The sequence below is a fragment of the Oryza glaberrima genome, chromosome 5 (genome assembly GCF_000147395.1).
Source record: "Oryza glaberrima chromosome 5, OglaRS2, whole genome shotgun sequence".
Lineage (NCBI taxonomy): Eukaryota > Viridiplantae > Streptophyta > Magnoliopsida > Poales > Poaceae > Oryza > Oryza glaberrima.
The window spans coordinates 1,039,233-1,052,499 of record NC_068330.1 but is presented as its reverse complement, the minus strand read 5'-3'; the positions used below and the strand labels follow the sequence as shown (position 1 = coordinate 1,052,499).

The following is a 13,267-nucleotide window of genomic DNA, read 5'->3' as shown; positions in this document are numbered from 1 at the left end:
TCGCCTACTTGCTCACACCGTTGCCTGCTGGTCATGCTCCTCGACCCACCGGCTTGCTCGCCTACCTACGCCGCTCCTTCGCCCGTAAATGCAAGCTCCTCCGTTCACTAGGCCATCGTCACACACCTCTGCCCACCGTCATCCATCTTGCAAGCCCGCCCTCACCGCTCTTCCTTTTGCTCGTTGTCGGCTTGCTTGTCCGCCCACCGGCCCATTTTGCGTACCGCTTCTTTGCATGCTTGCGAATTACACCGGCTTGCTTGCTCGCAAGCCTGCCCGGTTGTTGGCGGTGGTTGCAAATGCCATCTATCCCATCTCTCCCTTATCCTTTTAACCAAACAAAAAATTGGAATCGTCTGATCCTACAAACCAAATATGTGAGTGAAATCATCCTAACTCTAAAATCAGGGGATATTTCATCTCATCCTATCTAGTCCCGAAACCAAACACATGCTTAAGTAGAGATGTCATGAAGTTGTAACTGAATGGTATCATAAACATTTTTTAACTGATTAATGTTGGATCTCGATGTATGCAATGGCTGGTAACTGTTCTCTTATGTTTCTTATAGTTTCTAGCTAGTTCTCAAAACAAGTTCGTTCTAGCTATATATGAAACTAATTCGATCGCTGATTTTATCCATTGAAACGATGATCCTACACTACTTTTGAGATATTAAAACAGCAGGGAGGCCCCTGATCGATGATCCTACTTTCAGGCAGCCGATCAATGATCAAAATTAATTAAAAAATTCTTCCCTTTTTTTTTGGTACTGAAAGGAACCAAATTTGGTCAAATTTTGTACAAACTCAAATGACGAAACCTCGTGCGTTTTCCATAATTGGCGTGCATTGACCTTCCGTTTGGGGGTAGGATAGTGCATCACTATCCGTGCACGGTTACTGTGTGCTGAAAACGGCAACTCTGTATACCAATTTCTGCCCTGTTCAAATCCAACTAAGAATTGGTCGACCCTTTTTTTTTAATTCCAAGTGGTTGCATGTTCACGCAAACACAAATGCATACTATTATATGATTTGAAATTAATTAATAAGAAGTGTTTTTCTCGCAGATTGCGATGTCTGCATCACTGCAATTAAGCCATTAGCATACGTGTATTTTGTGAACAGGTTTCTGCTAGTGACTCATACTGCTATTCCCAGCTAAGCATCATCACCTTGCAGAAAAGATGAGACAAATTAGGATGCATGCGACAGGATAATGTAATGCCTTTGTCAGCTCTGATAGGGACGATTTTCTCCCCCTTTTATCTGTCTCTAAAAGAACTGATAAAAGGGACAATCTTTTGTGAATGTTTAACCTACAAAGTATAACATGCAAACACTATGGACTAATATAATTACAACTGAATTGAGAAGTACAAGATGGTAAATAGTATTATGTTTGACTTACCATCGTTAATAGGGGTTTGTGAATCCGAAATAATCTCAAAAGGAATGTAATTGTAGCATTTTTTTTTGTTGATTTTATAATTTTATACTCCCTCGTCTCATATTATAATTGTTTTGACTCTTTTGCTAGTAAAATTTCATTAAGTTTGATCAAATTTATAGAAAGTTATAGCAACATTTCCCATATAAAACAAACATATTACCAAAATATATACAATGTTATATTCAATGAAACTAATTTGTATGTCGATAATTTTTTCTATAAATTTGGTCAAACATAAACAAATTTGATGCAAAAAAGTGATTTTTTTATGTGAAAAACCCTTATTGGAAGAAACAACAGGTGTCGATTGATAATGATCATTAGGCATAGGTTAGTTTCTCTGGACTCAAAAGTCTTTCTAGCTTCGCCACTAAACACAACAAAATAAGACGTCACACTCTTCTCGTGCGGCCTATAAAAGATATATAAATAGGATAAAAGACCAAAAGTCCTAATAGCAAGCAAAGATTAGAAATCCTACTAGGGAACCAATCTAAATATATTACATGCTGAAATTCGGATGACATATTTAAAATATATATAAATCAAACTTAATAGTTTTGGATAACAATTAGTCAAATTGCAAATATATTTGGTGTATAATAACTTTATTTAGCATATCCATATTTCAAAGTACTTCAATGAGTTGTTGATTTTAATCTATTCAAACTATATATATTAGCAATCAATGGTAAAATTTTAATTTGAATATGTTTCCCAAATATATTAAATACATCCCATAAAAATCGCGGAGGTAATTTGTGAGCGGAGATTGATTTCGGTTACTATATATTCATGTCTCTAATACAACTATTAATTTGGCTAGATTTTTAATACTATGTTATAACAAGTTTATATATTACAATAAATAACTACTTTGCAAGAAAAATCCAATGATCTTATTTCTCAATGCCAATAAAAAAACACGAGTTTCAAATTGATGTAATAACGATAGGTTTGATACATCACTTCTTAGCAGTTGCTTTCTCTTGGCCCTATATTAATCATTCATAAACAATTAATTTATACATTATCTCCTTCCGTACCTCGTTGATACTCCCTCCGTTTCATAATATAAGGGATTTTGAGTTTTTGCTTGCACTGTTTGACCACTTGTCTTATTCAAAAAAATTTAGAATTATTATTTATTTTTTTGTGACTTACTTTATTATCCAAAGTATTTTAAGCACAACTTTTCATTTTTTATATTTGCACAATTATTTTTAATAAGACGAGTGGTTAAACAGTACAAGTAAAAAACTCAAAATCTCTTATATTATAGGACGGAAGGAGTATATGATTGTCATCCAAAGGCATGTAGTTATTATGCGTCCAACCAACAGTATTTTCTGTCCCAATAATGAAGTGATTCGCCCCTAGCATAGTGCATACATATATATATATGTCGATGCACTCAGCCTATAGTTTAACTAAATAAACTAAATATTTATGTGCGCCAGAAAAAATGCATTTTAATTAATTTTGTAATAATTAAACTAGAGTGGGTATAACAGTTACTCTGAAAGTGATTCGTGCCCATCTCTATACCTAAGCTACTTAATTAGCTTTGCTATAACAAGTGTGTTCGATCGAAAGCAATGCTAGCTATATACAGTATGAAGCTTGAGCAGTTAATTGTTGCTAATGTTTTTCACATTAGATTGATTAATTGAACCATGTGCAGGCGTGCAGCCTCACGTGTCCTAAACCCTAATTAAGTGTGGCATCTTTTTGGCGTATTTGTACATCATATTACTTCTAGAATAACATGGCCTATCAATTACTTACTCCCTCCGTTTTTTAAATAGATAACGCTGTTAACTTTTGAACATATGTTTGACAATTCGTCTTATTCAAAAAATTTTATATAAATGTATAGATATAAATCATGCTTAAAGTACTTTGAGTGATAAAACAACTCGCAATAAAAAAAATTAGAATTACGTAAAATTTTTGAATAAGACGAATGGTCAAACATGTGATAAAAAGTCAACAGCGTCATCTATTTAAAAAACGGAGGTAGTACTTATTTATGTGTGTACATACGAATCGTGCATGTTTTTTTAATGAATAGGCGGAGTATATGTATACATACATGCAACTTGGCTTATATGTAATATTTTGTATAGAATTTGTAGCAAAAAAATAAATTATGTGCGTGAGATAATTCCAAGATATATGCATGGGAAACAATATGATTTGAGAGTTGATAGTAAAGCTTGTCCATTCAATAGGATATTCGAGAGTAATCTTGCTATATATAGTGGTGTTCTGCATTTTGTGCTTATGCAATGAGAGCTTTGATTTTTTTAAGCTTGTTAATTGATACCAGTGATAATTGACCCTTCCAGCTAGCTACATCCTAGTACCCAAATGTTGAGATCCAACAGGTAATATATATAAACTATATAACAAGATCGAGATATATCAGAATACTTTCTCAAGGACTAAAAGCATTTCATGCCGTAGGAGACCAAGTTAAATTGTCCATGTATATGTTTTTTTTTCATGCGAGGCATGTATAATATTGATGAGTTAGTTTAATTAATATGCTTGTCATAGCTAGATCCAGTGATCAGTGGTAATATCTTGGAAGAAATAGTAATAATGTATGCCATAACTCATAAGCAACGTACACCTTGCAAATATAGTTGCAAGTGGTGGCATGTAACCCTTTTTTTTTTTTGTTGGCTAGAGCAAGTGGTTGTATGTCATAATGCTCTTTATGTATATATTACCTCCATATTTTATTTTAATGTATGACACCGTTGACTTTTTATCCAACGTTTGACAATTCGTTTTATTCAAAAACTTTATGTAATTATCATTTATTTTATTGTGACTTGATTAATCATCAAATGTTCTTTAAGTATGATATAAATATTTTCATATTTGCATAAAAATTTTGAATAAAACGAATGGTCAAATGTTGGTTAAGAAATCAACGGCGTCATACATTAAAATATGGAGGGAGTACGCACCAATGCGACCAAAATGGCTCATCAAGTAAAGTCAGCATGTGTTGATCACCCCAAATGGCATAATATACAATAGGCAAATAATAAATTCATTGAATGTGTTGAATGCAACCGTGGCATATATATCAACCAAGGGAGATCGATCGAGGGAGAAGAAAATAAAATTAGAACAAGAGATTAATTAATTAGTATGAACTTACAATAGTGCTCATGATTAGTCCTCCTTTGCTACTACTTGGATAAAAATTCCATTGTTTTTTATGAAAGATGGTGATCAAGTTGTTGGGTTGAATGAATTGATCGATCGATCCATCAATCGAGGGCGGCACAGGAAACCTAGGCCGTCAGCCTAGATAACTCCGACGCGTACTACGTTGGATCGATCACCTGCTTAATTATTAGCTATATGGATGGTTAATTAGATCGATGGGTGAGCTAGCTAGCTGTCCAATTATTTAAACAGTGTACTACGTACATGTGCACATAATTTATGCTTGTATGGCGTCAAGTTGGCAACAAAATAAGTTAATAAACTAATCTCTGCCAGTAATTAATTTAGTACTGATCTCCATATATATGTTTGTTAATAATTTGAGATGTGCCAAGTATGTATGGCGCTTTTGTGTGACGAAAAAGTTGAGATTTCACCGATAGGAACTAAATCCTAGTGTTATAGTAGTATATAATTATGAACACGGGGCATATATATTCTTATATTCTTAATTGTAATAGAAATTCAATAATATATTATGAATTTTAAATTTTTTTTAGATAATGGGAATTTATAAAACCCAGCTTCTACACCAACGGGGTGTATACAGCCACAACTTATAGTCGACTTCTATCTAACTATAAGTGTGAATTAAAAATTGTAATTTATTGGCTCTTGTAACATAAAAGGAAGCATATTTGTGCACTGTTAACATGTTTGCGTCTTTCGTGTAATCGAGAACCCGAGAGGAAAAAAAAAAAGAAGATAACTTATCTGCATATGCATCTTGATGCGTACAGATATCGATGGATCGAACGGTGGAACAGCAAGTGGTCCGTGCAATTAGGCCACGCGCGTGCTCCTCGTGGTCCATTATACTAAAACAAAAACGCACTTACTAGGAAAACAAAATTATTTGATTTAATTTGGTGATATATAGTCATACTTGTACTCCCTCCGTCCCATAATATAAGGGATTTTAAGTTTTTCTTATAACGTTTGACCACTCGTCTTATTCAAATATTTTTGAAATTATTATTTATTTTATTTGTGACTTACTTTATTATCAACAGTACTTTAAGCATAACTTTTCGTTTTTTATATTTGTAAAAAAAATTGAATAAAACAAGTGGTCAAACGTTACAAGTAAAAACTCAAAATCACTTATATTGTGGGACGGAGGGAGTAGCTAATATAGGGCCTGTTTGAGGGAGCTTTAGATTCTGAGAAACAGCTGTTTGGTAGCCAAACTTCTGAGAATCTGGATAAACTCTGAAACCCAGCTTCTCCAGTTTCTGGCTTCTTAGTTCATTTTTCAGAATCTGTAACTACAGATTCTCAAAAATTATGGACTGTTTGGGGCAGCTTCTAGTAAAAATAGCTTTTGGAAAAAGCTGCAGCTTGGAAAGCTCCCTCAAACAGGGCCATAGTATGCGTTTAGTATGTAGCTAGGAGAGGTCCACGTCACCCCTCTGGCTAATTTAATCGCCATCCACGCAATTGGGCTCTATTTTTCTCGGCTGCTGCTCTCTGTGTTAAATTTGCATATATTTCTATGCGTGTGCGTACGGATGACTTAAATTTTTCTGTGTACACAAGCTAACCTACTCATCCTGTTCCTAACAGGAGTTATCATCTCCTTCCTATTCTTAACTAGATGAACAATTTAGTTCATCTAATGCATCTAAACTGTTCGACAAGTCTATTTAGTATACCCTCATTTACAAAACTGGTTGCCTGATACTATTATATTAAAAAAAATTTGGGCCAGCAAATTAGTTCACACCGGGTATTGAGTGCTTGTTTGTTTTTCAGCAGCGGGATAGATATGTGGTGTGGCTGTCTTTTCTTTAACCTGACTATAGGCTCCTAGGACTATAGAATTATATTTTCTTAATTTTGCTATATCAAAAGAAATGTCGCACTATCTTGTACGTTGTACGTGTTGTTTCGAAAAAAAAATCAGTTCACACCAGACTGCACTTTCAATGGTGATTATTTTATTGACAAAATCTAACATAGAGTGGCTGTAATTTTGCTTTGCTAGTGAGGAAGCACCGGCTAGATAGTGATAGAGTTGGGGCCTCGTAGTCGCATATCTCTGCGGGCCTCGTAGGCGCATAATACTCAATAGTTTTAAATCCTGGTATTAATGAGTTTACACAAGTGAGTGCATTTTAAATAGGAATTCATTAAGACCATGATTAATTACCATCAGTCTCCATCTATTTAACCGTGTGTAGTGTTGTGTAGAGTATTGTACTCAATCTAATTGTAGTTTCTTTTTTATAATGTTGATGGCCGTTTTGATGTGTTTTCTATAAGGATATTAAACAAGACTGGGGAGAAGAGGGCGACAAAAACCAGAGGGTAGATTCATAATGTGGTAACAAAAAGGGTCAACAATAATTTAAATGTCAGCATGCGTGCCCACTCATCAAAACTCGATGGTATGACCATCATTATGTCAAAAGAAAGATTTTATTTTGGTCATTTAGTATCAGTATGTCATCTAAGAGGACACACGAGTACGTACTACACTCTGAAACCCTTGTCAAGTAAATTCATCCAGGATTGTACAATAGTGGTGATAAAGCCTTGGATATCCCCTTGAAATATACTCCTCGTTCCCTAAATGTTTGACACCGTTGATTTTTTTAAATATGTTTGACTGTTCGTCTTATTCAAAGTTTTTTTTGAAATATGTAAAACTATATGTATACATAAAAGTATGTTTAACAATAAATCAAATGATAGGAAAAGAATTAATAATTACTTAAATTTTTTTGAATAAGATGGACGGTCAAACATTTTAAAAAAAGTCAACGGCGTCAAATATTTTGGGATGGAGGGAGTAAATCCTCCTTAACGACTATGATATAGCGAAATATACATCGTACTATATGCATTTTTCATTCTGTTTTCTATCTTGTCCTTGCTATGTTACTATAATAAATTACATTTTTTCCAAGTGCTATAAACGAAGGTAACTGACCCCATTAAGGTCCTCTCGAATGTAGAATTTTTTTAGCGATTTGTGAACTGAATTAATATCTAGGAAAACCCTACAAAATTCATGTGCCGTTTTGAAATGGAAAGTAATATACGCTCTTATATCGTCTGCTTGGTGGCCTATCGGCTGCAGACAAAATTTAAATTGTAAAACTAAATTTTAAATTTTAAAGTTGATTTTGATGTTTTGTTCATCACAGTCTATATTCGACCACAACATTTTACACCATAAGTTAGTATTTTTAATTGATATTTCTACAGCTTATCATCCCGAGCCCAACCAATTAGAACAATAGACTCTTTTGAGCCCCATCTATTGCCCTAAAAAGAATAAGTTAAAGCCAAAATTCGAATTTTAAAGTTTAAATTTTGAAGTTGACTTTAAGATATTTTTAATATAGCTTCTTCTTTAGCATTGACTTTTAATTTTTTAGGATCATATATATAAATATTTTATGCACAAATTATGTTTTGGTCAGTAATAAGCCGTTACGGCTTATAATAAGCTTTTGGGCAACCAACAAGTCCGTTTTTCCACGATGTATCGCACCAATGAAATTCATGTGTATAAGTAAAGGATGCGAAATTCATGTGTTTAAGTAAAAGGATGCTTTTAATTAAATTCATGTTATCAACCTTTGAACATAAATATCCTAAGGAAAAAAAATCATGTGTAGTAAGTCTAAAGGAGGAGTAATTGATCGAAATAATCAACGCCCCATCGTTTCGCTTATTTGGGGAATAAGCCAAAGCCAAACGATATATTTGCAAGCAAAAATTAATTTGTAAATAAAATTTGTATATACATGTTCTTAGCGATCTAAAAGCAAATAGCTGAAAAATAAACTTCGATGTAAAAACCCTAAAATTATCTCCAAATTTAAAATTTAAAATTTATATTTTAACTGATAATTACAAGCATAATTAAAAAGATGATACCACAGGAGTGCCATACCTTACCTTACATACGATGGAGGCAGCCACGTAGCTTCATTTTTCCAAGCTACTCCTACCCTTGGCCTTGGGCCCACTGTCAGGAAAGATATTTTGAGCCCAGAGCAAGCAACCAATGGCAGGCGCACGCACACACCAAATGAGGCTCCCATCCAATGGTCTAATCAGCCAAAGAAAAATCCAAATTTTAAATTTTTCAGCTTAATTTTAAGATGACTTTGAGATATTTTTAATGCAGTTTCTTTTTCAATATTGACTTTTAAGTCACCAAGAGCATATTTATAAAAGTTTCACCTATAAATTCATTTTTATTTCCTAATAAGCCGTTTTGGCTTATTAGGAAATAAGCCAAACGAGGACCTGAGCAAATGAGAGAAGAGAAGGGAAAAAAAAAGAAAAAAGAAAAGAAGAAAAACGGGGCGCCCAAATCGGGAAGGATTTTAAGGATAACCGGCTGCCCACCGGCTACTTCCCGCCTTCTATCTATATATCCCCCCCCTCTCCCTCCTTTTTCTCCTCCTCGCCACCGCTCGCCGGCGCCGGAGACCACCACCACCACCTCACCTCACCCACCTCTGCTTCTTCTTCTTCTTCTTCCCCGTGGTGTGGTGTGGTGGTGAATTGTTGTTCTGTTCCCTCCATTTTTCGTTGATTCGTGAGCGCGGCGACGTACGTACGGTGGTAAGCACCGTCGTGGATTCGTCTCCGGCGACGGGGGGAGTGGGTAGGGTAGGGATGTTCGTCAAGGACTGGGACTGAGGTGATCGGCTAAATGTACCGCCAGAACGAGTCGGCCCTCTCCTGCTTCTACCTCTTCCTCCTCTGGTTCTTCTTCTTGAAATAGACTCCACGCCGCGCCAATTCCCAGCCCGAGCGGGAGCCAGCTGCTCAATCCGTCGTTGAGATTGGTTGCGGTTTGCTCTCGCTTGTGAACTCGGCGGAGATTTTTGGTTTTTTGTTTTGGTTTTGGGTTTGGTTGGGTGAGTGGTCGATCGATCGGAAGGTGTTCGATCGATTGCTTGCCTGCTTTGTGATGGAGTTGGATCTGAACAACGTGGCGGAAGGGGTGGTGGAGAAGCATGAGACGGCGGCGAGGAGCGACTCCGGCACGTCGGAGTCGTCGGTGCTCAACGGGGAGGCGTCTGGCGCGGCCGCCGCGCCGGCGGAAGAGGGGTCGAGCTCGACGCTGCCGCCGCCTCCCGCGGCGGTGCTCGAGTTCAGCATCCTGAGGAGCTCGGCGTCGGCGTCGGGCGAGAACGACGCTGACGACGACGAGGAGGAGGAGGCCACCCCCTCGCCGCCGCCGCACCACCAACACCAGCAGCTGCTCGTCACCCGGGAGCTCTTCCCTTCCGCCGCTCCCTCGCCGCGGCCCGCGCCGCAGCATTGGGCGGAGCTCGGCTTCCTCCGCCCCGACCCACCGCGCCCACACCCAGACATCAGAATCCTCGCCCACGCGCCTCCCCCGGCGCCGCCGCCGCCGCCGCCGCCGCCGCAGCCGCAGCCTCAGGCGGCCAAGAAAAGCCGCCGGGGGCCGCGCTCTCGCAGCTCGCAATACCGCGGCGTCACCTTCTACCGCCGCACCGGCCGCTGGGAATCCCACATCTGGGATTGCGGCAAGCAAGTCTACCTAGGTAATTTCATCAAACACATCATCTTCCTCCTCTCAATCCAACGCGACATCGCCATGAACAATCTAACAAACACCTTCATCTTCTCCCAAACAATCACAGGTGGATTCGACACTGCTCACGCAGCTGCAAGGTAAAGAACACATCACATCATTCATCAGAACATGAGCTCTGTGTTTGTGAAGGAGATTGAGAGAATTGAATGATGATGGATGGATGCAGGGCGTACGACAGGGCGGCGATCAAGTTCAGGGGAGTAGAGGCTGACATCAACTTCAACCTGAGCGACTACGAGGAGGACATGAGGCAGATGAAGAGCTTGTCCAAGGAGGAGTTCGTGCACGTTCTCCGGCGACAGAGCACCGGCTTCTCCCGCGGCAGCTCAAAGTACAGGGGTGTCACCCTCCACAAGTGCGGCCGCTGGGAGGCTCGCATGGGCCAATTCCTTGGCAAGAAGTAAGAACACCATATATATATATATAGCTTTCTCTCTCCATCTTCTTCTTCCTCATCTTTTCATTTCAACATGTTCTTGATTTATTGTGATTGTGATCATCCATTTTGAGTAGGGATGATAGTAAGTAGAGATAGGGTGTGATTAGATGCATAGAACAGATAAGAGTTAAGCTAGAAATTAGGCAGTGGATAGGGAATTCCTCACCGGTGGGAACGCCATGCTTGGCTGCAGGTACATATATCTTGGGCTATTCGACAGCGAAGTAGAGGCTGCAAGGTTATCATCAGCTTGGATTCTCTTCTCCTCTCTTCTCTTGTACAATTGATTCAAACCAAAAAAAAGTCTTTTCTTTTTTAAAATTTTACTTTCTCGTGTTGTTGATTTTCGATGGACCTTGTACCGACTCGAATCTCCTCTCTTTTTTTTTCTCTTCTTTTTTCTCTTCTCGTTTTAAACATCAGGGCTTATGATAAGGCTGCGATCAAATGCAATGGCAGAGAAGCCGTCACCAACTTCGAGCCCAGCACATATGATGGTGAGCTGCCTACTGATGCTGCTGCTCAAGGTAACATGCGTGCTGAATCTGATTTGATTAAATTTTTTTTCTGTAACTGATTAACTAGCTGATGAACTCAGCTCTGAACAGATTTAATTAAATACGGGTTCAATTGTGATTTCTTATTATTTTTAGGAGCCGATGTGGATCTGAACCTGAGCATATCTCAGCCTGCAGCCTCACAGCTGAGCCCCAAGAGGGATAGCGGCTCCCTTGGTCTGCAAATCCACCATGGATCATTTGAAGGTTCTGAATTCAAGAGAGCAAAGGCAAGTTGCAATTCAGTCAAAATTCTTCCGATGGATGATTTGTTTGCATGTCAAGCAAGTTGCAGTAATGCGAAAGAAACACAAAAGCATAAATAATCAAGATTCGCTTTCACCGTGGTAGCGACTAAAGTATGATGTGCAAATTGCATATGTAGTCTTCTACCTAGTGTACTTCATAGACCCCATTTCTATTGCTACCGTCTAAATTTGATTTCTCTATTGTCGGACCCACCATACGTACAAATTGGCCCCAAATTTCATCAAATAGTAACAAGTTTCTCTTTTTCTTCCTGATTACGATGTAGGAGCATCTCTTTCATGAAAACTGTAAATGATATTCAGAATCACTGCTTAGTTGATATTTCAACTGAAAAACTTGTGCTTTGCTGTGCAGAATGATGCAGCTCCCTCTGAACTTGCTAGCCACCCTCATCGGTTCCCTCTTCTGACCGAGCATCCGCCAATCTGGACTGCCCAACCTCATCCCCTATTCTCAAATAATGAGGTGAAAATTTTGTAGCTTTCAACACTGTATTTAGCTTCATCCACTTGCATTTCTTGTGTGGCTATCAGTTTAGCTCAAGTCTTACATCAATGTGCTTCATTTCCTTCCGGCCTGTCGACTTCAGTAGTATTAATGCCTGGCACAAGTTTCATATGTAGGTTCTTGAATTTTCAGAAAAGGCCTAATTAGGGTAGCAGTACTAGTCTATATGCATTATAAATATGTTTGATTTTTTCTTCAAAAGGAACTTCCTAGAGAGTTGACGATTTCGCGTTAGGCTTTTTATAAATCGTCAGTCCAACTGTTCCTCTCAACGTGCTAATATCTTATAAAATTAGTGTCGGCTGTTGTTCAAAATTCCCCATTGGGAAAGAAAAATGATACTCTGCCATCTTGTTATTATTCAGAATGATTAGTATACTACATCAATTGGTTATTAAAAGAGGTTAGACTGGTTTGCCGTTAGACATTTGGACCTGGGAGTTTTGTTCAAATTTACCTCTGAGACTTCAAGGATAGCTTCAGTTACGTCCTTCTCTTATTTTCCTTGGACGGAAAGGTGATCTCGACGTCTGTAGCTGAGATTTCTGTCCAATTGAATCGTCGCAAATCCGATCCGATAATCATATTTTATCCAAACAAAAATACAATATAATAGTTCTTGGCAATTTGTACACCTGTATCTTGATGGATGGATAAGAAATTCAGCAAGCTAAGCTAAGTACAATTTTTCACTGTTTGACGATGCAGGATGCATCCAGATCATCGGATCAGAAGAGGAAGCCATCAGAGGGGGTAGCTGTTCCAAGCTGGGCATGGAAGCAGGTGAGCCATCATCACCCTGCTCCTCCTCACACGCTGCCATTGCCCTTCTTCTCCTCCTCGTCGTCGTCGCCGTCGTCGTCCTCCGCTGCAGCATCATCAGGATTCTCCAAAGCCGCCACGACAGCAGCTGCTGCCCAACACACTGCCACCCTCCGGTTCAACCCGACGGCGCCGTCGTCTTCGTCGTCAAGCCGCCATCACCACCACCATTGATAAAAAGGAAAGAAGCCATCACCACCACTGTAAATTTTGCCGGGAAGCCGGCAATTTTTTTTTTCTTGGCCGTCGCCGGCGTTTCAACGTTTTCGTCTTTGCGCCGGCGGGCCGGCCGGGTGGTTTCTTGTAGTGATTAATTAATTGGGATTCATGACTGTATTTGCATCCACACATAAAACGCCCAAAAAATGTTCCAAA

At 38.7% G+C, this 13,267-nt stretch overlaps 1 protein-coding gene across 3 annotated transcripts; it reads left to right on the top strand.

Annotated features, from left to right (window-relative positions):
• Positions 1 to 9,106: 9,106 nt before the first annotated feature.
• On the top strand, positions 9,107 to 13,267 carry LOC127773575 (APETALA2-like protein 1). 3 transcript variants are annotated; one of them, XM_052299680.1, is made up of 8 exons: positions 9,111 to 10,244; positions 10,344 to 10,374; positions 10,464 to 10,697; positions 10,930 to 10,974; positions 11,160 to 11,263; positions 11,390 to 11,523; positions 11,918 to 12,028; positions 12,779 to 13,267. In XM_052299680.1, exons 1-8 carry the CDS (start codon positions 9,644 to 9,646, stop codon positions 13,064 to 13,066), a joined length of 1,548 nt encoding a protein of 515 aa, XP_052155640.1. In that variant the 5' UTR covers positions 9,111 to 9,643; the 3' UTR covers positions 13,067 to 13,267. The 3 variants fall into 3 exon arrangements, with proteins under 3 accessions (XP_052155642.1, XP_052155640.1, XP_052155641.1); XM_052299682.1 differs by lacking the exon at positions 11,918 to 12,028 and having other exon boundaries at positions 9,107 to 10,244; XM_052299681.1 differs by lacking the exon at positions 10,930 to 10,974.

Coding starts and splice junctions, on each gene's coding strand:
- LOC127773575 (XM_052299680.1), top strand. CDS start 9,644: ATGGAGTTGGATCTGAACAACGTGGCGGAAGGGGTGGTGGAGAAGCAT. Junction 10,245..10,343: donor CGGCAAGCAAGTCTACCTAG/GTAATTTCATCA, acceptor AAACAATCACAG/GTGGATTCGACACTGCTCAC. Junction 10,375..10,463: donor ACTGCTCACGCAGCTGCAAG/GTAAAGAACACA, acceptor GGATGGATGCAG/GGCGTACGACAGGGCGGCGA.